A 26,207-nucleotide genomic window follows, 5' to 3' on the forward strand; every position below is an offset into this window, starting at 1 on the left:
ACAAGAAAAGAATGGGAGCTGGAGTTGTGGCTTGGTGGTAGAGTGCCTGCCTGGCATGTGTGAGGCCCTGGGTTCAATGCTCACCACCACATATAAGTAAATGAAATAAAAAATCCATTGACAACTAAAAATATTTTTAAAAAAGGAAAGAAAAGAATAGGCCCTCTGGTTCCTAGCATGTCCTCTACCTGCTCCCCATCAGCCTAGAAGCATTCTGTCTTTGCTGCTGGCAGTGGTAAAAGCTCTATGTTCTTGGAAAACAGTGGTTGTCAAGAATTTTGGGTCCTGGGTTCACCTCCCTTTTCTCTTCAGTGCCAAGCCCCACCCCACCAGACCTTGAATAAGGAGAAAGCTGAAGCAGGGTAGTATACGGCCTCTTCATCCTCAAAGCTGGGAGCTGAGGACTAGAGAACATAGGGCACTTGCCCTTATTTCAGGGACCTGAAAGCTAGAAACCCCCATTTTACAGTTATTCGTAAATTAAAACTGTGCTTGTTGCAAGGTTATATTCTAGAATAGCATGCATAATTCATGATGAATCTCAAAGTGTAATTCTCAGCCTACCCTTTGCATTCTGTTTGCTTTGTTTCATAGTTGGGCAAAGTGAGTTCTAGGAAAGGGAGTTCATTTGCTCCAAGTTCCACAGCTTTCAATTATAAAGAACTCCAACTCAGGCTTTCTTTCTTTTTTTCCCCCCCTAATCACAAGTTCTGGGGATTGAATGCAGGGACTCACTTGTTCTGGGCAAATGCTTGACCACTGAACTACATCTTTAGCCCAGGTTTTCTTAATAATACGTAAACCTTTATAGATAGAATGACTGGATGTCCCAGTTTGTGACAGTTGTTCCATTCTAATTGTTAAAATTCCATCTTAAATGTGACATGGTTTGGATGATAAATTATGTTTCTCCTATTAATGTGCCATTCATTTTTCTTCATATACATTTTTATATAGTCCTTACAATAATCCTGTAATGTAATTATAATTCCCCTTAATTTTGCACAGTAGGAGAATGGGTTCTGAGGGGTTAGGTTATATGCTTGAAAGGATATAGAAGGCAACAACTAGCTAACTTATAGATTTAGTTTGCAGAGCTTCAGTTAGGCACTGGATTGCCACACCATTCTTTAGTGTCTGCAGACCAAACTCTCACTAGAGAGGTCAGGGAAATGCATAGAACAAGTTTCCTGGCCTCTACTTGTGCCCTGTTGGAGATGCAATGTACCTGGGCTTGGTGGGCAGCACAGACAGCAAACAGCTTAGGTGGGTGGGTGGGGGTCAGAGAACTACTATTTCTAGGCCTGGTGAAGAGCCTTTTTAGTGGCAGCTACTAACAACGGCACAGGCCAGTTGAGTGGGGAGGTTGGAGGGGTGCAGCTGTAGCCCCTGAGCAGATAGAGTAAGATGCAAGAACCCCATTCTGCTACTGCCATCTCTGGTGGGCCCCACGTCTGCTCCAGATCTGTTTGCTGTCAGTCCCTGGGAAATCCAATTTTGTAAAAGTGTCTCCCTCTAACTAGAGGAGAGTTCTGAGGGCTACTGAAGATATCCACTTCCCACCCTGCCATCTCATCTCCCATCTCATTTGTTGCCTTCTGTAGCATGGCACTTCAGGCAGCAAAAATTCATCCTGAACTAAGCCATATGCTTTTCTATTAAGCCCCAAACTCAAACCCATGATTAGTCTTTCATGTCAAATATTTATTTCTGAAGGAGTTTGTCTTGGCATGGAGGCCACCCCATCCAAAGAGCACATGTCTCGACAAACAACTTTTACTCCTCTTCACCTTGGTGCTTGCTAGCTTGTTCACCCCACCCCCACCCTGGCCCCTGGGGAATGCCACCCATATAGAAGAATGCAACAGGCTGCAGTAGGAGCTGGGCAGCCTGGCTTATACTAACACTTGTTACTCCACTCAAACCTACCAGAGGGGCACCCTTCACCAGAGCCCAGACCAGCACCTGGCCTAGCACATGGAACGGCCCCTGAGATCTTCCAAGCGCCCAAGACTCAGGCCTGAGGGCAGAGCCTTAGCAACTCTCTTCAAAGTGTTCCTTCAAATTCCGCCTACCTTCCAAAGGCCCAGGGAAAATCTTAGGGTCCTATGTTCAAGCATTATCCAGGATGCAGGTACAGGCTTGAAACCTTACAGTTCTTCTCAGCTTTGTCCTTCCCCCTTCTCCAGATGAAGTCCTGTCTTGTTTAATATCTTGTCTTTTTGTAGTAGAAAAATACAGTATGGCACCAACAGATTGGTGACTTTGGTGATACATTTTCATCTCCTTGAGTCTTGGTTTCTCCACGTATAAAATGAGGAAATTGGTCTAGATGAGCACTAAGTGTCATTATTCTAAACTTTCATCTATTTGATTCTGTCTTGTCGCTCCTCCCAAGGCAGATCCTCAGACTGGGCTGCCTCTTACCTTCCTAAAAAAGTGACACCAGTCTCCTTGGCAGTGGCTTCTAGTCCTTCCTCCACACCTTTTAGTACACAATGACCACTGCTATCCTGTGGATATGGTTTGAGTGTATCCCCCAAATCTTCACATGTTGGAATTTAATCCCCATTGTGAGGTGGAAATTTAATCTGACTATAGTTGTACATGTGGGGCCTTTGGGAGGTGATTAAGATCAGATAAAGTCATCAAGGTGGAGCACCCATGTTTGAATACTGGTGGCTTTATGAGAGAGAGACCAGAGGAGACATACAAGCAAATGGTGCACTCCCTATCTCTTGTCATGTGATGTCCTGTACTGCCTCAGGACTCTGCCATCAGCAAGGCCATTGCCAGAGACCTAACCAATGGGGCCCACCCAATCTTGGATTTTGAACCTCCAGAATAGTGAGCCAAAATAAACCTCTTTTCCTTAAAACATATCCAGTCTGTGGTACTGTGTTATTAGCAACAGAAAATGGACTAATTCAACCACAGTCATCTTTTTTAAATTCCACTTGGACTTTGTGTAGGATATTCAGTCCCTGAAGATCCAAGTTCGTTTCCTGACCCTGTCATTCACAGATCTCCACATTTAAGAGTTGAAGAAAGACTCAGGACACATCCATTTTCTGAGGCTTTCTGGATGTTCTAACACGAAGAAATGTCAAAATACAGCATTAAAAGTTGTGGCACTTTTTGAAATATTTACAGTTAACAACTACATATTCTAACATATATCACAGAAATACAATGCAATATATGCCATTCACAAAGTAATTACAGGATTAGTAAGATCTACACTGGAGCCCTTTTCTGAAGGAGAGTTCTAGCCAAATGGTCTTTCTGACCTCCTCTTCTGTTCTCCTTGGTCTCTACAAGGGACCCTGGCAATACTAGTTGATTCAATTCAGTACTTCCCAAACCAGGTAGTGTCCCCAGACTACCCAGGTGATGCAAAGGCAGATGGCGAAGCATGGACCATAGGCTGGCATTCAGCAACACTGGACAAACTCCCTTTAAGTTAGCCTCCTGCTTGGACTGGCCAGACCTTTTGGCTTGCATTGCTCCATAGCCACCGCATCCTTGAGCGCCAGGCCCAAATCCTGGCAGGTTCTTAGTGTTGGTTTCATGGCTGTGGACCAGGGTGGAAATGTGTTTACAACTCTGCCTGTGCTCCTGCCCTCACCCTGCCCCTCTCTGGGACCTCACAGAACCTCTACAGAAAGACACTCCAAGCCTTTAAAAAGACCCTGACATTACCTTCCCTCTACCTCTACCAAAATTATATGATTTTTCAAACTTTTCTTGTCCTCTCATTGCAGGCCCCTGACCTTTTTTCTCTTCAGCCCCCCCAATTTTATGTCAGCTCCATTTGTCCCTGCCAGGAGGCCTCTACGACCCAATTAAAAGGAGACTGGGAACAGACTGGGCTTCTTTTGTCTGATTTTCTTTAGAGCTACACTGCTTTCTTTGCTGCCCTGTGGGCACATGCATAGATATTCAAGTGAAACAAGCCCAGACTTGAGAATTAAGAACTTCGAGGAATTTCTCTGTTCCTGGTACAGTGGGGAGCCAGCATAAGCTGCTTGCCTTCTTTGTACCTTGGTTACTTGATCTACTGAGCAGGTATCATAAAAAATGAGATTAAACTCTGACCTTGCCAGAAGATGGCATGTTTACATTCCAAGGTCATAGTGACCATAGGGTGCCTGGAGTATAGTTACCATGGATGGGAAGGCTTGCCCTTGATAATGCAGTTGGGAATAAGGGAAAGAATATTAGAAAAGGGATCAGAAAATTCAGTTAGGCCTATTTCTGGTACTAGTTTGCTTTAAGCAAGCCACTCAATCTCTTTGACCCTAATTTCTTTCTTTGCAAAAGAGAGTACACATAGCATATTATCTAAGAGTATGGACTTTAAAGTCAGGCAGACCTGCTTTGGAGTCTTCCCGTCTACCACTTCCTTGCTGTGTCACCCAGTCTAATGTGTTAGTCAGATTTCCATTACTGTAGGAAATGCCTGATACAGTTTGTAGAGGTTTATTTCGGTTCATAAATTTGGAGATTCCAGTCCATGATCCATTGACTCCATTGCTTTTGGGCCTGTAGTGAGGCAGTGCATCACTGCAGGGAACATACGTCAAAGCAAAACCACATAGCCAGGAAGTGAAAGAGATAAAGAAGAAGAGGAAGGGACCAGGATCCCCCTATCCCCTTCAAGGGCATATCTTCAAGAGACCTGAAGACCTTCTACTAGGCCCCTCCTCTTAAAAGTTCTACCACTTCCCAATATTAAACATATTTATTTAAACACATTGGGGACCAAAATTTAAACACATGGCCCTTGGAAGACATTTAAGATCCAAATTGTAACATCTACTCATCAGTATCTCTTTGTCTGTTTATTTACTTGAGGGCAAGTAAATGAAACACCAATATTATCTACCTTATGAAGTTATTTTGAGAATTAAATGAGATAACATAACTAATCTGTGTAAAAATTTGACATGGTACCTGTCATTTAGTGAGTACTATATATGTGTTAACTATTACTACTACTGCTTCTACTACTATGAAGAAAAGGAAGATGTATAAGAAGACATTTGCTGGCCTAATTTACACATTTGCTCTGAGGATCTAATGAAAAAAATTCTGGAAAAGGGTTTAGAAGATAAAAGAACTCTGCAAATATAAGGTGGAATTACATTAAGACAGAGGTATTGGGTCTTACCATCGAGAGGTTTATCCTGAGTCTAGGGACTCTGTCTTACTCAGTCCTGGTGTGAGTGGCTGTTGCCTTCCCCTCCTCCTACCCATGCATCCTACGTTTGTGATGATTTTCTCCTCCTGACAGTGGAGGAAGGGATTAGAAACTTTGACCCCCATCCTTCTGCCAACTCTGCCACCTCCACCTTTACTGCAGAGGTACTTCTCGGACAAGTAGCCAGTGCTCAACCTAGGCCCAGACTTTACTTTGTGTTTGCCCTGCTGAAGGCCTGCTTCCACCTTACCAGTGATCATGTTTCCTCTGCCACATTTCAAGTTTTAGGGTGTGCTGGAGCCCATGCAATTCTGTCAGAACCCACCACACTGACTAATCATTAACTTCTGCACACAAAAATACCCCGTTGCATAACAGTCATTTGATAACCTGGACCGGCTAAAGGAGGGGTGTATGTTTGAGGTAGCAGCCTCTGAGGAGTGACTGTCCTCATCTGCTTGCCTCAGGACAGAATTTAATTTCTACATGCAAGATCTCTTATGTTGCCTTAATCTTCACAAAACAAACATTTAATTGGTACTTTTTTAGGGTCCATTTTCCAGATGAGGAAATGGAGAGAGATATGAGGTAAAGTGTCTCAAGGTCAACTAGTAAATAAGTAGATTTTGTTGTTAAACTTATGTCTGAGCTAGGAGTGTGCCTCTGTGGTAGAGCGCATACTTAGCATGTGTAAGGGTTCAATCCCCAGCACCAAAAATAAACAAAAACCAAACCCATGTCTCTCTGACTCCAGAGCCTGAACTCTTAACATTTTAAAAAGATGAACACAGCCCAGAACTCTCCTGTAGTGGTACAGCTTCCAGCCTGGTTTCAGGTTCCTGGTTCCAACTGGGGAGCAGGTTACAAACCACTGTAATATCCTGTAGCCTGAAGGGACTTTTGGTCTCTTTGCTCTTTCCCTCAGTTTCCCCACCTCCTCAGAAATATTTAACAGAAAGGGGCAGTATACCCAGGAAAGGCATTTTAGATTGAAAAATGAGCTCTGCTCATATTTTTCCTGTTCCTTTTTCCTCTTTTCACCTACTTCCACCCCTCTGCTATAATAAGGATCCAAGGACCTAGGAATTGTCGGCAAATGCCTTCTCAAAGGTAGAAACATGGCCTAATTGTCCTCTTGATATTTCTTCTGGGCTTTGATGCTTCATGAAATTATAGCAGCAGGCCCCTAACTGTGAAATCAATGTTAATGCTTGGCTCAGCACTGAGGATCAAAGCCATATTGATCCTGGCAGTCGAGGTTTCCTAGATTGATTAGATTGTCATCTTCCCCAGGCAGACTATCCCAGGTTTCCTTCCTAATACTGAACAATAAGCATGAGAAGAGTTGCTTCTGGAGACAGAGTGGTCACTTGTCTCCTTAGTGTAACTACTGGAAGCAGCTGCCCAAACTGGCTGCCTCTTTAGTCAAAAGTGTCCTCAAAGGTAAAGCTGGGGCCTGATCCAGGTACTGTCTCAGGGTAGAAAGGGGATTATCATTTTTGCATTTGTTTCTTCTTGTTTGAGTTCTGTAAAGGCACTGGTGCTTATTGAAAGCAGAACTTAGAAAATTGGCCATCTGACCCATGATGCTTCTTCTCTGGTGGTTGGATAGATCATTGAAGCCGCCACATGTTTCCATGGAGGGTGTGGAGATTTGCTAACCTAGTAGGGAGCAGCTGGTGAGCTCTAGGCACCGTCGCCCAGGCCTAACTGCACACTCGCTCTTCTGGACCATGGGTTTGGTGTTCTTTTTCCCAATCTCACAGAACTCTGGTCAGTATAAGGCCTCTAGCTACCACCTAGAGGTTGCAAGAGAAAGATGCTAAAATGGCAAGGAGCCAGACAAGGGAGTAGACAAGGCATTGTGATGGAGGAGACCTGAGGCCTTGACCCTGCCCTGCCATGAACTAAGTCTGTGGGCCTTGTGTCATCATCTGTAAACAATAGAAAGATCATTGATCACCCTTTCTTAATGCCTGTAGATTCCTAGTGATTTTGGGGCAGAGAGTTCGGAAGTGGAATTGTGGAGACCTTGAAGTAGATCCAAGCTGACAGGCACTGCCCTAGAGTTCGAGAGTGCCAAGGTCATAGAGCCATTGCCTAATTGAGGACTGGAAGAGCTCCTCCAAAGTAGGCAAACTTGGCTGAGAGGCAACTTGGAATTTGGTTAATGTCTAAGTTAAGAGAGGTCAAAATAATTGGATGAGTAAGCAGAGAAAAGCAGATCTGGGGTGGGAGTCAGGGTATCTCAAGACTTTCCGCTCTTCCTCTTCCTGTAAGCGGCCTCAGGTGATCTGTGAAAATGGTCCGCTACTCTCTTGACCCAGAAAACCCCACAAAGTCATGCAAATCAAGAGGTTCAAATCTTCGCGTTCACTTTAAGAACACCCGTGAAACTGCACAGGCCATCAAGGGTATGCATATCCGAAAAGCTACCAAGTACCTGAAGGATGTCACTTTAAAGAAGCAATGTGTGCCATTCCGGCGTTACAATGGTGGAGTTGGTAGGTGTGCCCAGGCCAAACAATGGGGCTGGACACAGGGACGGTGGCCCAAAAAGAGTGCTGAATTTTTGCTGCATATGCTTAAAAATGCAGAGAGTAATGCTGAACTTAAGGGTTTAGACGTAGATTCTCTGGTCATTGAACATATCCAGGTGAACAAAGCACCCAAGATGCGCCACCGTACTTACAGAGCTCATGGTCGGATTAACCCATACATGAGTTCCCCCTGCCACATTGAGATGATCCTCACTGAAAAGGAACAGATTGTTCCTAAACCAGAAGAGGAGGTTGCACAGAAGAAAAAGATATCCCAGAAGAAACTAAAGAAACAAAAACTTATGGCACGGGAATAAATTCAGCATAAAATAAATGCAAAAAAAAAAAAAAAAAGACTTTCCCATGGGGCTCTAGGAGAGAAGGATTCAGAAGGGTAGGGCAATGGAAGAGGAGAGCTGAGAACAGCAGTCTTTCTGGAAGCCTATCAGGCATCATGCTGCAGTGGAAGGAGCACTGGATTAGGAATCCAAAGTTGGGGGTTTTAGTTCTGTCTCAGCAATAAACTTGAGCAATTTGTGTCCTCTCTGAGCCTCAATTTCCCCATCTGTGATTTTTCCCCAATGTTTTATTGAGGAACAGTGAACATATAATAAACCACACATATTCCAAGTGTACAATTTGGTGAGTTTTGGCATCTGTGCACACTTAGGGAACCATCACCACAATCAACCACTATCTGATTTCTCACTGTAATTGTTTTGAGATTCATCTATGTCATTGCATGTATCAATAGTTCATTCCTTTTATTGTTGAGTAGTATTTCTAGGTATTGATATATCACAATTTGTGCAACCTTTTACATCTTCATGGACATTTGAGTTGTTTCTAGTTTTTGACTACTACAAATATGGTTGTTATGAATATTCATGTATAAGTCCTGATGTGGACACATGTTTTCATTTCTTTGAAGTGGCTGGGTCTGTGTTTAACCATTTGAGAACCTCCAAACTGTATTCCAAAGCAGCAGCACCATTTTACATTCCCAGAAGCCATGCAATTGGAGCTGACAGTTCAAGTTGTTCTCTGTAGTATTCTGCTTTTAAGTCCTTTGGATATAGGCCAAGGAGTGGGATAGCTGGGTCAAATGGTGGTTCCATTCCAAGTTTTCTGAGGAATCTCCACACTGCTTTCCAGAGTGGCTGCACTAATTTGCAGCCCCACCAGCAATGTATGAGTGTACCTTTTTCACCACATCCTCGCCAACACCTATTGTTGCTAGTATTCTTTATGGCTGAGATAATTGCCATTCTAATTGGGGTGAGATGGAATCTTAGGGTAGTTTTGATTTGCATTTCCCTTATTACTAGAGATGTTGAACATTTTTTCATATATCTGTTGATTGCTTGTACATCTTCTTCTGTGAAGTGTCTGTTCATTTCCTTAGCCCATTTGTTGATTGGATTATTTGTATTCTTGGTGTAGAGCTTTTTGAGTTCTTTATAGATTCTGGAGATTAGTGCTCTATCTGAAGTATGAGTGGCAAAGATTTTCTCCCACTCTGTAGGCTTTCTCTTCACATTGCTGATAGTTTCCTTTTCTCCGTTTTTAATTGGATTTTTTATTTTCTTATTTTTGAGTTTTGAGAGTGCATATGTGCATTCACACACACACACAAACACACACACACACACACCCTCCTTTATTAGACATATAACCAGCAAATATTATTTTCCCAGTCTGTGGCTTATGTTCTAATTCTCTTAAAAGCATTTTGAAGAGTAAATTTTAAAATTTCAATGAAGTCAATTTCATGTATTTTTAGACCTTATGTTATTTGTGTTCTCTTTAAGAAATCTTTGCCTAACCCAAGATCACTATGATTTTCTCTTGTTTTACAGTTTTAGTTCTTACATTTACATGTATGAATCATTTTGAGTTAATTTTTTTAATATTGTGTAAGGTAGAGATCAACTTCATTCTTTGCGGTGTATATATTTAGTTGACCCTGAATAAATAGTTGAAAAATTATTTCAATTATTGAATTGTCTTGGCACGTTTGCCAAAACCAACTAGGTATATATGTGTGGGTCCATTTCTAGACTCTCTATTCTGTACCATTGATCTCTATATCTATTTTATGTGAATAGCACACTGTCTTGATTGCTATAACTTCATAATAAGTCTTAAAATCAGGTAATGTAAATCTCCCAAATTTGTTTGTCAAAATTATTTTCTCAACTGTAAGTCCTTTATGTTCACATAAATTTGAAAATCAACTTGCCAAATTCTAAAAATTTCCACAATTTTTCTGGAATTTTAATTTGGATTACATTGTATCCATAGGACAATTTAGGGGTGAGTTGACATCTTAACAATATTATATCTTCTGACCTATGAACAACATATTGCCCTCTATTTTTGTAAGTCTTCTTTAATTTCGCTAAGAACCATTTTGTAACTTTTAGCATAGAAGGCTTATATATTTTCAATCAAATTTATTCATGTTTTTCAAATTTTTACAATGTCGCAAATGTTATTTTTATTTTTAAGTATGAATTGCTGATGTATATAAATACAATTGATGTTTGCATGTTGATATATCCTGGGATTTTTTTCTTTCTCCTCCTTCTCCTCCTTCTTCTTCTCCTCCCTCCTCCTCCTCCTCCTCCTCCTCCTCCTCTTCTTCTTCTTCTTCTTCTTCTTCTTCTTCTTCTTCTGTTTTTTTTTTTTTTTTTTTTTTTTGTACTAGGGATTGAACCCAGGGGCACTTTACCACTGAGCTACATCCCCATCCCCTTTTATTATTATATTTTTTTGAGACAGAATCACAGTAAGTTGCTGAGGGTCTTGCTAAGTTATCCAGGCTGTCCTTGAAGTTGCAATTCTCCTGCATCAGCCTCCTGAGTCACTGGGATTTCAGGCATGCGCCACTGCATCCAGCATGTATGCTGGGATCTTGCTTAACTCATATATTAGTTCTAGTAGCTTTTTGGTAGAATCTTTTGAATTTTCTACGTAGATGATCATGTTGTCTATATATGGCAACAGCTTTACTTCTTCATTTCCAATTTGTATGTCTTCTATTTCTTCTTGTTGTCTTAGTGCAATATCTAGAACCTCCAGAAGAATGTTAAATAAAAGTAGTGAGAGCAGACACTGCTTTGTTCCTAATCTTAGAACTAGTCTTTCATTATTATGATGTTAGCTATAGGTTTTACATAGCCACTCTTAATCAGGATGAGAACGTCCCCTTCTACTTCTAGTTTGCTGAGAGAGTTTTTTTTTTGTTTTTTTTTTTTTGCGGTGCTGGGGATCAAACCCAGGGCCCTGTGCTTGTAAGGCAAGCACTTTACCAACTGAGCTATCTCCCCAGCACCGAGAGAACTTTTTAAAATCATGAATGGCTATTGAATTTTGTAAAATGCTTTTCTCCATCTATTGACAGGATTATATTTTTTTTATTTTTAGTCTGTTATAATTGCATACTGCATTGATTGATTTTTGTATGTTGAACTAACCTTACATTTCTTGGATAAATCCTACTTGGTCATGATGCTTTGTCTTTTTTATGTATCATTAAATCCAATTTGCTAAAATGTTATTAAGGGTTTTTTTTAAAACTGCGCTTATAAAAGACATTTTCTATACTTCTCTTGTGATGACTTTATCTGGTTCACTTCCTAGAATAAGCTGGAAAGTGTTTCCTTCTATGTGGGGGAAGAGTTCGTGTAGAATTGGTATCATTTTACCCTTAAATGTTTGTAATACACCCATGAAGCCATTTTGATTGTCCCTCTATGATTCTTAAGGACCCTTTCATCTTTGACATTCTGCAATTCTGGTAAGATTCTTTCTGGTTTACGTGACAATGTGAGTCTGACAGTCTAAGTCTGTAGGTACTAGGCCTGCCTCCTCAAAGGAGAGTGGAGGAAGCTCTTTCAATTCATAGTTTCTCCCAGCCCTGGTGGGGTTTGGGCATATAACCACTTGTAATCTGCCTTACCTGCTAGAGTAGATAACTGACCATTGTCTGAAAAAAGTGGGTGCCAAATCAGTAAGCCATAAGCCATTAGGTAGAGCCCAGTTACCCATGAAGGACTGGGGCAGTAGTTGGCCTGCTATTTCAAACTTGTCATGGTCGCTCCTAAGATGAGTCTCTCAGGGCCTCAGTCTGACTATCTGTAAAATTAGGAACTAGACCTCTAGATTTTTGTACTCTGATAAAGGAAGTAAATAAACAATAACAGCAAGGGAAAGGAGGCCAAATGACCAAATAAGTGGTAACAAATTAACACGTTTTCAATGATTATTTGGCTTCAAAAGTTTTGAAGCTGAAAAATAGATAATAGCCCATCAAAATTACCATGTGTTGAGACGAGGCATGGAGGGATAAAAATGGGGTTTATTTAGGTGTTGAATGTTTTCCAATATTGCTGGGCCACACCATAAAAAACCCCACTACATTTTAATAAAGAAAAAAAGAACACAGGGAGGATCAAATGCCAGGACAAACATGGGAGTAGTTTTTAAATAAAGGTGTACTACAGATCTGTAGCACAGTTCTAGATACAATGGATGGATTATGAGTTTCTAATGAAGTGAATGGGCTTAGAGAAACTGGGAGCTGGAAAGAAAGAGCTCTTCAACATACTGTGTGTCAGAAAATGTAAAAGGGGGCTGGGGGTGGTGATCAGTGGTAGAGTACTTGCTTAACATGTGAAAGGCCCTGGGTTTGATCCTGGGCACTGCAAAAGAAGGAGAGAGAAGAAGGAAGAGGGGGAGGAGGAGAAAAGGAAGGAGGAGAGGGCAGAGGAGGGAGGAAGAGGAGAAGAGAGAAGAGAGAGAACAGAAAAAGATTTTGTTTTCACCTTCCTTGAGCAAGAATATTTCATCTATTCACTGGTCAGACAGCTACATAGCACTAAACTGTGGGGCCTGCGCAAAGTTAGGGAAATAGTTAAAATTTGAAGCTGAGCAGGAGGTTCCTCTTTTGGTCAGTCACAAAGAAAATGGATGTCAGGGCCCGCCAGCTCAGTCCCCAAGGAAAAAAAGGGTGTTGCATTTCTCCCCTCTGGAGGGCCCCAACTGATGCCAGAAGTGCTTTTACCTGCATTGATTAATTGATTGATTGATTGACTGGGTCTTGCTGTATTGCCCAGACTGACCTCAATCTCCTGGTCTCAAGCAATTCTCCCACCTCAGCCTCCCAAGTATTTGGGACTATAGACACATACCATGACACCTGCCCACCTGCCTCCTTTTAAATGTGATGCTTTCAGTTGTAAGACTAATGAGTGATGATCACCTCACCAGATGTGCCAGTATACAGTCATCACAAGTCCTGAACTGCCTGCCACCTACTCCACACTCTCCTCCTGCCCTACCTGTACCATTCCAACCACCCTCACTTATCCCATCTAGATTTAGACTCTTCACCAGGTTCTGGGAACTCTGAAAGGGTATGGAGATGGGACAGAAGGAAAGGGATACTTCTGGCAACAAACTCCAATTCATGGTGCTATTTTCTCCACTTAGTACTGGGCATAGCAGCTGTATAGCTAAGCTTAGAATGAGATCTCTTAATCCTATTTGCTATGCTTTCATTATACTATGCACCTTGTCAGGAAGCAGCAGGGGGCTCTTGAATAGAGCCACCTCTGACCCCATGTCACCCCTCCTTACCTCTCTCGCCCATCTATCCCTTAACCAGTTTTGACCTTTCTTGGCTTTGCTCCACCATTCCCTCATTTAAACTTTTGTTAGTTCCTCACAATAACAAGAATTTGTGAAAGCCTGTAATTTATTTGGAGAGTTTGGCTCTTGGAGTACCCCCTCTCTCTCTTTTAACTCAGGGGGAGAGCTTGGAGTGCTTGGTTTTTGGCAAACAAGAAATGAGGAATCTGGTCCCACATTTGAGTTCTTTTCTGAGCGGTTTCCCTATACTTCAAAGACATTTGCCTGAGTGCCTGGGTAAGGATCCAGGACACTAATTGGGTACTTGAGTGAAAAAACTTTGAGGGTGAGGAATCTGGAAGGTCAACAGGTCCAGAACGGAGCTGAAAAAGCCAAGGTTCTGACCTTGCGCTGCCCAGGCCCAACATAAACCCCATAGTCTATGGGTGCTCAGAGGAGGAAAGGACAGAGTTGTCTTCTAAATAAAGCCATTGCATTCATTTCAAGTATGGCATTTTGGGGTGAACTCTCATTCACCTGGAGGTAGTGGTTGAGGTTGAAAAGAAGTCTGGGAACTACTGGGTGAAAGAAGTGAATGGTGAGTGAGTTAGTCAGTTTTTCATCGTTGTGAACAAAATACCTGACAAGAACAACTTAGAGAAGAAGTTTATTTTGGCTTATGGTTTCAGTCCATGATCAGCCTATTCCATTGTTCCATTGCTTGGGACCCAAGGTGAAACAGAACATCATGGTAGAAGGGTGTGGTGGAGCAAAGCTGCTGGTTTCATGGCAGCCAGGAAAAAGAGAGGGGCGGGGAGAAAGTCAGGAACAAGATATATAATCCCCAAGGACATGCCCCCAGTGACCTACTTCTTTCAGCCATGCCCCATCTGCATATAGTTGCCACCCAGTAATCCATTCAAATTATTAATCCATCAAATGGATTAATCCACTAATTAGGTTACAGCTCTCATAAGCTAATCATTTCACCTCCGAACATTCCTGCATTGCTTAACACATGAGCTTTTTGTGGGACACCTTATATCTAAGCCATAACAGTGGACTTATATATAGTTGAACCTCAGAGGCTAGGGCTCTGTTGGAAAGAATATTTGTCAGAAATTAAGCACTTGCTTAGCACTTGGTACAGCGTGAACTGAAAATAATGCCCTCTGCATCATGGGAAATGATGGAGTTCCACCTTTGATTTTTCCAAGTTTGTTTAGAAAGATGGTATGTCTTTAGTTGAAATCTACTTTTCACCCTTCCCAACTCTCCCATAATCTCAGCTGCTTCATCAAAATCTGTGTCCTTCCCATGTGAGAGCAGGGGTGATTATAAGGAATAATAGAATGTGGACTCTGAGTCCAGATTCAAAACTGTCAGAGTTATAGAAAACTTTGGCTACTTCTTGCATTTTCCAAAAAACAGAACTGAGTGCAAAAAAGGTAAAGGCAAGCAAAAACGCTCATGGTTATAATTGTCATTATCATTGTTATTATGACTGTTGGTTCCTTTTTTCAGACTGTCATTGCTTGATTATTTTTCTCTTATTAAATTTCCTCTGATAACCTATCTCAATAACTATCCTTGAAGTCTTGTATTATGATATTCTTCAGTCATTAATCTATTTGGCTACCTTTTTTCCCTTAATATAGTAAATTTTCTTTCACTTGGGGTATCTGATTTCTCTAAAAATCTTTAAATAGACAATTTTATTCTGGTTGTGAATCATGGGAGTTTACAAATTGTATTGCCCTATTATAAAAAACATGTTCCCTACCCAACTCTCAGATCCTTGAAGTTAAAGACCATATCCATACATTACCCATTTAGCATTCTCAATGCAAGTGGAATAGCCATGTGTCTGGGGCAAAGAGAATGTTAAACATCTGTTCAATAAATTAATATTATACATGGATGACTCAATTTAAAAATATATGTACATTTAGCATTAATAACTGTATCAAGGCACTTTTTCCTATTCCTCCCATGAAAGACAGCTAAAACTGATGGACCAGAAATGCCAATGGGAGAAGAAAAAAGATTGATTCTTCTAGCTAAAGAACCAGGAGAGGGGCAGCCTAGCAAGACAGAAAACCTTTAGACAAAAACCTCTCTACTCCAGTCAGACACCATGGAGAAAAAATGCACCCCACTCACACTGTGTCAGCAAAAGCCTAGGAGGGAGCCTAGACTTCTACACTCACCCAGCTGTAACAAGGTGCCCCAACATGCCAACCTCCCGTGCTGAGGTGGTGTCAGAGAAAACCAAGTAGGGATTCAGAAGTTTTCTCCCCTCTCAGTGGTAACAAGGCCTCCCCCTCCCCCATAGTGTCAGTAGAGACCATGTAGGGAGCCTGGACTTTTACCCTTGCCAGACTGTAACCTCTGACCACCCCTCCTGTTCCTGGAAAAGTGCCAAGGTGGTGTCAGCAAAGGCCAAGTAGGACATTGGGACTTTCACTATCACCTAGTATAGTGTCAGTTGACACCACTTGGGAAACAGTAACGGGGACCCCTACTCCTTTCAACGAAGAAGGTATCAGAAGAAGCCTACCAGGGATCTTGACCACCCCCTACTCTTGCTCAGCAATAACAAGGCAACCTTCCTCCTCAGTGTGTCAATGGAAGCTGAGCAGGGAACATGGACTTCCACCCCCATTTGGCAGTAATGAGGTGGTGCCTCACTGGCTTGTTGTCAGAGGAGTCCTGCTAAAACACAAGATTTTAAGAAGCTCTGGAGTCTCACAACAAAATGTCCAGGATACAATAGAAAATCATTGTCACACCAAGGGAAATATTGACTTCAATTTTAAAAGACCATCAACTGACACCAAGACCAAGATGACACAGAAGTTAAATTTGGCAAGGATTTTAAAGTAGTTATCATAAAAATGCTTTAACAAGCCATTAAAAATCATACTTGAAAGAAATAAGAAAAACCAGAGTCTCAGCAAATAAATAAAAGTTTTAAAGACAAAACAAATGGAAATTTTTGGAAGTGAAAAATACAATAAGCCAGGCATGGTGGCCTACACCTGTAATCTCAACTTTCTCCAGAGGCTGAGGTAGGAGAATCACAAGTTCAAGACCAGCCTGGGCAACTTAGCGAGACTCTATCTCAAAATAAAAAAATACAAAGGACTGGGGATGTGGTTCAGTGTTAAAGTGCTTGCCTAGAATATATAAAGCTCTGGGTTCTATCCTCAGTATTGAAAAAAATATTAATCAAAATCAAATAAGCCTAATTGGGTAGACTCCACAGCAGACTAGAGAGGATAGAGGAAAAAAATCAGTGAACTCAAAGATAGAACAATAAAAATGAAGCATCTGAACAACAGAGAGATATGATTGGGGGAAAATGTGAACACAGCCTTGGGGGCCTGTGAGGCTATAACAAATGGTCTAGCATTCCTGCCATAGAGGATTCCCAGAAGGAGAGGAGAAAAAAGGTAGGACTGAGAAAGTACTAAATGAAATATGCTGAAAACTTCCCAAATATGGAAAAAGATATAAATCTCTAGTTTCAAGATGCTGAGTCAACCTCAAAGAGGATGAACTCCAAGAGATCTATGCCAAGACACATCATAGTCAAACTTCTGAAAACTAAACACACACGCAAACATATATACACACAAAATAATCTTGAAAAGAGTGAAAGAGAAATGACACATTAAATCTAAGGGGGAAACAATTCTAAGACTATAGATTTCTAATTAGAAATCATGGAAGGCAAAGGGAAGAAATGGCACAATATTTTTAAATGCTGAAAGAAAAACCCAGAATTGTATAATCAGTGAAAATATCCTTCAGGAATGAATAGGGAAACCAAAACATTCTCACATGAAGGAAAACTAAGAAAATTTGTCATTTATAGACCTACCATAAAACAAAGGATAAATCCAACAAATCCCACTATTTTGTATAATTATAACGTACCAATAAAAAGTAGAAAGAAAGAAGAATGACTAAAGGAGGTTCTCTAACTAGAAATGAAACAATAAACACCAGGGAGAAATAAGAGTGAAAAGGGTAAAATAATGGGCTTTCCTTCTCTTTTTGCATTTTATAAATTGTTTAACAGTTAAGGAAAAATTATAACAATAACTGATGTGGTTATCAATCTGTATAGAGGAAATATTCAAGATGACTTGGATATACATATGTGAATTCTTTGAGTACTTTTTTAGTAGCCTCTTTAAAAGTCACACAAAGGGATACACTCAAAAGCACTATCAATCAGTTAAAACAGAATTCTAAAAACTGTTTAAGCAATCTACATGCAGGCAAAAGAAACCAGAGTAAACAAAAATAAAATGGCCCTGACATATATGTGATTACATCAAATGTAAATGCTCTAAATACATCAATTAAAAGACAGAGTTTGGCAGAGTAGATGAGTGGGGGAAAGCCATGCGTCAACTGTACATTGTCTATAAGAAACACACTTCAAATATGTATTTCCAGAGGATTATGCTGGGTGTCAAAATGTCAATGTCAAAGGTTAAGCCTATGTCAAAGGTTGCATATGATATGACTCTATTTATATAATGTTCTTAAAATAGGATTATTACAGATATGAAAAACAAATTAGTGATAATTCCTAGGAGTTAAGGATGGTGGGAGAATAGTCTGGGGGTGAATACAAATGAATAGCACAAAGGAGATCTTAGTTTTGGAATTCTTGTGCATCTTGATTGTGATGATGGTTATAGGAATCTACACATGATAAGATGATATATAACTACACATACACATTATACCACTAATTTTTATATTGTTCTATAGTTACACAAGGGGAAACTGGATGAAGGGTTCATGGGACCCCTCTGAGCTATCTTGACTGTTTCTTGTGAATCAATAATTGTTTCAAAATAAAAATACTTTCAAAAATTAAGCAGGTAGGGGCTGGGATTGTGGCTCAGTTGTGGAGCACTTTCCTAGCACATGTGAGGCACTGGGTTCAATTCTCAGCACCACATACAAAACTAAATAAAATAAAGTTATTTTAAAAAAATTAAGCAGATTGCTGAGTGCAGTGGTGCACACCTATGATCCCAGCAACTCAGGAGGCTTAGGCAGGAGGATTCCAAGTTCTAAGCCAGCTTCAGCAATTTAGTGAGGCCCTAAGCCTAGAAAGACCCTGTCTCAAAAGAAAGAACAAAAAGGGCCAGGGATGTAGCTCAATGGTAAAGCACTCCTGGGTTAAATTCCCAATACCAAAAGACAAACAAACAAAAAGGCAGATGAATTTTTTAAAGCTACATCAAATACAATTTACACTTTCTTGGACTATACAAAAGGCATATTACAAGCCTAATCATTAGTTTTCATTGTATTATATATACTTGGAAGAGCCAACCAATAGTGAGTTCTGGCTATAAGATGTCAGTAAAATTATTTACTAAATGTAACTATGTTTTCCTCTTCAACAATGCATCTGAGCTATTTTTTAAAAAAAATCTGACCAGAACAAAAATATATATACCATAAATGAGATCTCAGACTAGTACTTCCTATTTTCTTACCCTCCCCTGCCCACTTTTTGGTGCTGGAGATGAAACTCCAGGCTTTACACATGTTAAGCACATGCTGTGCCACTGAGCTACACTCCTAGCTCCTGCCCTCCTTTTTTTAATAACATCAAATTTAGAGATAAAATTTAAGTATGATTATATTTATGCTTTTTATATACTTGGTTCTCCAATTTTATTTTGGGTGCTGGGGATTAAAGCCCAGCTTCATGCATGCTAAGCACATGCTCTACCACTAAGCTACATCCCCCAAAGAGTACCACTACCACAATCGAGATATATAACATTTCCATTATCCCCCACATTCCCTCATGCCCCTTTCTATATTCAATCCTCTTACCCCATCCCCTCTCCTGATGCCAACCAACTTGGGATTTTTTGTCCTCATAGTTTTGCCTTATCCAGAATTTCTTGAGTCATTTGAGTTTGACTTCTTTCACCTAGTATAAGGCCTTTGAGAATTGTACATGTATCAATAGTTCATGCCAGTTTGTTGTTGAATTTTATTCCACTGAATAATGTAATACCCATTTGTCTATTTATTCATCAGTTGAAGTATATTCGGGTTGTTGCCAGGTTTGAGCAATTATGCAAAAAGCTGCTATAATCTTCTAGGTAGAGGTTTTTGAATGAACATAAGTTTTTGTTCATCTTGATTAAATACCCAGGAGTGGTATATGATGTGGTAAATATATGATTAAATGTACAAGAAGCTGCCAGATTTTTCCAGAGAGTGTACTATTTTTCATTTCTCCCAGCAGTGTATAAGATTTCCAGTTCCTCCACATCCTCCCCAATACTAAGTATTTTCATTTTTAAAAAACCTTTTTAGTGGGTATGTAGGGGGTATCCCACTGTGGTTTTAATATGCATTTCTCAAATGATTAATGATGTTGAACATCTTTTCATGTGCTTAATTGCTATTCATACTGTGTGTGTGATGTCTTTTCAAGTCTTTTGCCCATATTTTATATCAGATTTCTTGCTGTTTTCTTGTTGAGTTATGAGAGTCAATTCACACTTGTGTGCTAGATACCAGTCTTTTGCCAGATATGTGCATTGTAAATATTTTCCCTGGTCTGTGGCCTGCCTTTCACTTTCATAACTATTTTTTCGAAGAGCAAAAGTTTTAAAATTTGATAAAGTCTAATGCATCAAAATTTTCTCTTGTGGATCATACTTTTTAACGAATATCTGAGAAATCTTTGCCTACACAAAAGTTAGAAGGAATTTTCTCCTATATTTTCTTCAAGAAATTTTATAGTTTTAAGTCTTACATTTAAGTCAATGATCCATTTTGCATTGATTTTTGTATATGATATAAGTGTTACTATTTCCAAAACTTTTATACATATAGTTATCTTATAATACTTTTTAAAAACTTTGAGAAAGCCACTGCAGGAATTTTAATCCCTATGTCACAGATGAAAAAATTAATTAGAGAAGTGCTGTGACGTCTCAAGGTTCACAGCTGATAAGAGGTGAAATTGTAATGAAAGTTTGGATTTCCTGAGGCCTCCAGTCAGTGTTTTGGGAGTCAGGCAGCATGGGCTCAGGATGGGGCCCAGGAAAGGGAAGATTCCCAATGGGGATTTGAGCAACCTATTTGGCACTAAGGAATGGGACACAGGCAGTGGATTAGCCCTTACCTCACTCCAGCTGTGCTCCTCTGGCCATTTGGGGCTCTACAGTTGAAGAGAGCTGGAAGCTGGTCCAGAGCCCTTCTCAGGTGACACTCAATGAATGCTTTTTTTAATAAACCACATGGCAAAACAACATTTTATTTAATAAATGGATAGGGAATTCCAATTTGAAAATTGCAAATACAGTACATATCAATGAATGGTGATGGTGATGGTGATAATGAACACTTGGAACATGTTCAGAAGAGAATTGTGAAAACACAGAGTTAGAAATTAAAGCCAAGAAGAAAAATTAAGGGAACTAAGATTATTTAGCCTAGAAAAGAGAGGCTCAAGATGAAACTTGGTAACAGCCTTCAAACAAACAAACAAAAAAAGAAAGTTTAAGTTTTCCTTCTGAGGACTGAGCAAGGGGAAATGGACTGGAAGAATCGAAGTAAAAGGGCAACTTTCATTCTCCCTGGTCAGGATTGTTATAGATACCTAGCTTTTATTTTTCTATTATTATTATTATTATTATTATTTACCAGGGATTGAACCCAAGGGCACTTAACCACTGAGCCACATCCCAAACCCCTTTTATTTTTTATTTTGTGACAGGTCTCATAAAGTTGCTTATAGTCTTGCTAAGTTGCTGAGGCTGGCTTTGAACCTGCCATCCTCCTGGCTCAGCCTCCCCAGCTACTGGGATTACAGGCATGCACCAACACGCCTGGATGATACTTAGCTTTTAAAAACAGGATACTTGCACTGGGCATGGAGGTACATGCCTATAATCCCAGAGTTTTGGGAGAGTGAGGCCAGAGGATGGCAAATTTGCCAGCCTCAGCAACCTTGTGAGACCCTCCATTAAAATAAAAAGGGATAGGGATGTAGCTCAATGGTAGAGTGCCCCTGAGTTCAATCCTCAGTACCACAATAAAATGCAATAAAAACAATCTTCTTGTTTGAATTTGGAATCAGAGATTTGCCAAACATGAGTTATGATGAAAGATTTCAGGATGAAGTTTACATAGCCCTCTTGCACGGTGTCCTTAGAAATCTTTAGGTGGCCCCTGAATCTTCTCCATACCCTAGTCAACTCCAGGAGATTTTTGTCTGTGGACTTCCCTACTCCTTAGTCTTAGCATCTTTACAGAGTTGTTGCAATGACTAAGACAAACCTGACCATAGCTCCTAAAAGCTAACCCCTATGCTCCTTGCCCTTGAATCTGAGCAGCCCAGTGCCTAATGCTACAGATCTGGCTTAGGGTCCCCAGAGAGACCTGAAATGTTGGCAAGTCCAAATATGACCCCAACATTGGAATCTCCTGTTTTATAATATCTAGCATCTACTTGCACACCTTTCTGACCAGCAGGGACCAGCAGGCTGACAATGCAGACCAATGCAATGCCCCCTCTGAACGGCCAGAGAAAAAGAACTGAGACACCAGCAGCATAACCAGGTATCACATTAAACTACAGTGTCTTTGTGCTTCTTTTCTCTGCAGCATGGGTAGGAGCCCTTGCGATGGGTATGATCTTCTTCTGTTCTCCCATTGTGAGTATATTCACTGACCGACTGGGCTGCCGAATCACAGCAACTGCAGGTGCTGCTGTTGCTTTCATTGGCCTCCATACCAGCTCCTTCACCAGGTAAGGCTAGGAGTTGCTGGCTATTTCCCCATTGGCTTCTTTCTGGGCTTCAGCTAGAGACACTCTTCCCATTGCAGAATCCTCTGTGGCCCTGGCCATGTGGGACTCTCAAGGACCCTGCTCCCAGGGTTCATGATACAATGGAATTCATCTAGGTAGGGTCTGAAGGGCACATTTGAAGGGAATATTCCCAAAGAGAACCCAAGAGTTCCAAAGAGTTGGGAGGAGTCTAAGACTGATAGTTCATAGACCTGGGTCCAAGCCCAGTTTTGGCCACTAAATGGCTATGAAAAATAGATGGGTACCATTACCCTAAGCCTCAATTTGTATATCTGTAACATAAGAGAATTAAACCAGACGATCTTTCCAGGACTCTCCAAGATCTGCCACTCTGTTTCCCTTCAGTGTGCCACACATCTCATGACCTTGCTTTCCCTCCCAGGAGTGAACTACTTGAGTGAGTCCCTAGTATTTCAGAATTTTTGAAGGAATCCTATCCTGAAAAAGAGGTCAGCTGAGCCCAAGGCTGTTTAGCATGCCTGGCCCTTTCCCAAGTATCTCTGGTTGCCAATGGATGGATGATTTGGGATAGATAAAGACTTATGTCTTGGACATGAGAAAGATGTTTAAAGCATCCGTCACTGAGGCATAGACCCAGAACCCAGCAACCCAGCTAGGTGTAGGCTAACTTGTTAATGTTAGTCAAGGGAAAACTTAAATCCTATTCCCACTTGTTCCACAGGCAGAACTTGGTAGTATTTCTTTTCTTTTCTTTTTTTTTTTTTTGCGGTGCTGGGGATTGAACCCAGGGTCTATGTGCTTGCAAGGCAATCACTCTACCAACTGAGCTATATCCCCAGCCCAGAACTTGGTAGTATTAATCAAGAAACAGCTTTAAGTTCATTCCTGCTTTCTAACCAGTCCTGCAGAAATATGTATATAGGGGATGGCAGAATAAAGACCCTACATCATAGCTGGAGGAATATGAGATTCCTAAAGAACTCAATTGTCATTCTGTCAGACACTTAAGAACTTATGACACCTTCTACTTCCAATCTTCCTGGGCTGAAGTAGAAGAATGTTGGCCTGGAGACAAGGAAATGGCCACAGTGACATGTTTGGAATGGGGGCAGAGCTAACTTGTCAGAAATTTGCTCTCTAGGCGTAAGGTTCCACTCACAGTAAAGAATGATAATTGTGTTCTGCCTCAATTTGCCTCCATGACGGGAAGCCAGTTTCTTTATGACTTAAGCATTTCCGGCTGCCCAGCCTGCCTTCCAGTAGAGCTTGGATTTGGCTTGCAGTGATTTCTTGGCTCCATCCCATCCGATTGGGACAGAGGAGGGGAAACCATACCCTGCCTAGAACCTGCTTAGCCCTCCCAGGACAGGAGCTCCAAACCTTTTCAGAACCCCTCTGGTGGTAGGCCTCATTTACCCCCAGCAAGCTGGTGCCTGGTTTCTTGAGGGGAGGAGCTAGGCCTCAGAAGCAGCTCCATTCTTAGCACTGCATAGCAGAGGCCTGTTGCTTGGGGCACAGCAGAGCAAAGTGTAAACAAATTAGCAACATACGGATCCCATTTCCCTTCCAATCCACATGGGCTCAGTCACAGGAGGGGAAGGAGCTCAGATGTGGTGTTTTCTTCGGGAATTCTTTAGGCACACTGGAGTAGGCGTTCTGTTCTCTAGCCCCTGACCCCCTACCCCATTTGCTCTTTCTGTAAGAACATTTCCAGAGCCAAGAAACTTTATGGATGGTTTCACATCCAGTGGAAAAATGGTTATGCTTGTGGCTAGAGCTCCAAGTCATCCTTCCTGTTGTCTCAGTCAGGGCTCTGAGTTCCTCTGGATGACGTGGAACTGGGTAGAGTACTGGCAGGGCTGATGAGGCTTTGGCAAGCCCAACTCAGGGGCCTATGGTCCTGTGGCCCAGATAGAAACAAATTCACCACATAGCACCCTGAACTAAATCTCATGTTTTGCCCCCACAGCCCCCTCTCTGAAGGTCTAGCTTCTCTCCCTAAGATAAGGCCCCATCCCAGACCAATCCCATAGGTACCTAGAATCTAATGGGAAGAAGCCCTAAGGAACCTGACAGAAGAACAGTTGGCTTAGCTATGTGTTCCAAGTAGAAATCACCCTTTAAAACCAAAACCCCTGCCCACATCCAGTGAGTACAAGCAGACAGAAAGTCACAGCGATGAAAGCTATCTTAGAATGATGGGGACTAGCACCACATCTTGTCTGCAGAATGGGCCAAGTCCTTTAGTATGAAGACTGGATCTATCTCTGGGGAAGAACTGCCTGGCCAAGAAGAGTATTGGGTAATAAAGTGACCAGATAAGAACTCTTGCAAATCATATGGAAGCATCAAAAAGAAAACAAAACTCTTCATTAGGTTGTGCCAATATTATCTGGGGGCAGATGACTGGCCAAACTGACCTTCCCATGGCCTTTCCCCTTCTGACACTTTGCCTTCTGTTACAGAGGCTTATGGCCACAGCAGGGCCTAAGGGTTTTAAGCCAGGACCTGTCTTACTTGACCAGGCCCACAACTTCTTTGAGGCTACACTTCCCATCAAGCAGTCAGTCTACTCTGGGGGAACTAATCAATACCATGTCCAGAAAGAGAGGCAGGATTCTGGAAATTAAAGAGACTCCCTACTCCAAGATCCCCATGGATATCATCCAGGTCCCAGGGTAAAGGCCTTGGGATTGTTGGACCTTGGGAAGGGTAGGGGAGTGGCTGTCTCTCAAATCATCAGCCATTCTCTAAAATACTAAGGTCCCTGAACGTGAAGAAAGACATTGAAAAATCCTATGGAGGGTTTCAACCTTCAAGGATTTTGGTTCCTTGCAGATCTTCCATTCTTACATAATTATGTCAAAATGGATTCTGCAGTCATGTATAACTAAAAAGAACCAATAAATAAAAAAGAAGGTTCAATTCCTTGTTCTAATTCCTTGTTGTTACTTGGAATAAAGCTTTGGCTACCAGTCTACCCATGGTGTCTAGGTGAGCAGTAGGGCAAAACTGTTCTCAGGCACTGACTTAACTCCCTATAACCTTTGAATAGGTTGGCTAGGGCTTTGTTTTGAACAACCATGTTTGCTAGGGTGCTAGAGTCACACAGACCTGGATTCAAGTCCAAGCTTTACTGATCCTCAGTTATATTATCTTGGGTAAATTACCTGTCTGAACCTCTGCTTCCTCATCTGCAAAATGGGGATCAGAAGGCCCAATTCCTTTGGTGCAACCATTCTGGAAAGCAGTATGGAGATTCCTCAGGAGACTTGGAATGAAACCACCATTTGACCCAGTTATCCTACTCCTTGATCTATACCCAAAGGATTTAAAATCAGCATACTACAGTGACACAGCCACATCAATGTTTATAGCAATTAAATTCACAGTAGATAAGCTATGGAACCAACCTAAAACAGATGAATGGGTAAGGAAAATATGGTATGTATACACAATGGAGTATTACTCAGTCATAAAGAAGAATGAAATAATGGCATTTGACAGTAAATGGATGGATCTGGAGACTATCATGCTAAGTGAAGTAAGCCAGTTCCCAAAAACTAAAGGTTGAATGTTTTCTAATATGTGGAAGGTAATCCACAATAAGGGGGGCCGTGAGGGGAAGTATAGACGTTCAATAGATGAGACAAAGGGGAATGGAGGGAAGGGAGAGCTGATAGGTAAAGGAAGGACAGTGGAATGAATCTGACATAATTTTCCCATGTATATGTATGAAAAAATCAGAGTGAATTCTGTCTTCACATACATCCATAAGTATGAGATCAGAGAATAAGATATATTCCATTCTTACATAATTTTGTCAAAATGGATTCTGCTGTCATGTATAACTAAAAAGAACCAATAGATAAAAAGAAGGTCCAATTCCTTGTATGCTCTGAGGGTCAGTGGCAAGTGGGGCTGTGGGTTAAGGGTGGAGGAATGAAGGTCTCAAGAGACTAAAATTGGGGGCTGATGGATTGCTGGTCAGGTT

General features: G+C 41.1%; 2 protein-coding genes across 2 annotated transcripts in view; both read left to right on the plus strand.

Annotated features, from left to right (window-relative positions):
• Window positions 1-26,207, plus strand: part of Slc16a2 (solute carrier family 16 member 2) — a 102,174-nt gene that overhangs the window by 64,970 nt on the left and 10,997 nt on the right. The window contains exon 2 of the mRNA XM_047535842.1: window positions 22,048-22,192. Coding sequence (XP_047391798.1) covers window positions 22,048-22,192 — 145 coding nt within the window. The remainder of the gene's footprint in view (window positions 1-22,047; window positions 22,193-26,207) is intronic.
• On the plus strand, window positions 7,470-8,085 carry LOC124971888 (60S ribosomal protein L17-like). The gene has a single exon (XM_047535843.1). The coding sequence runs from the start codon at window positions 7,506-7,508 to the stop codon at window positions 8,058-8,060; it is 555 nt and encodes a 184-aa protein (XP_047391799.1). The 5' UTR covers window positions 7,470-7,505; the 3' UTR covers window positions 8,061-8,085.

The sequence above is a fragment of the Sciurus carolinensis genome, chromosome X (assembly GCF_902686445.1).
Source record: "Sciurus carolinensis chromosome X, mSciCar1.2, whole genome shotgun sequence".
Taxonomy (NCBI): Eukaryota; Metazoa; Chordata; class Mammalia; order Rodentia; family Sciuridae; genus Sciurus; species Sciurus carolinensis.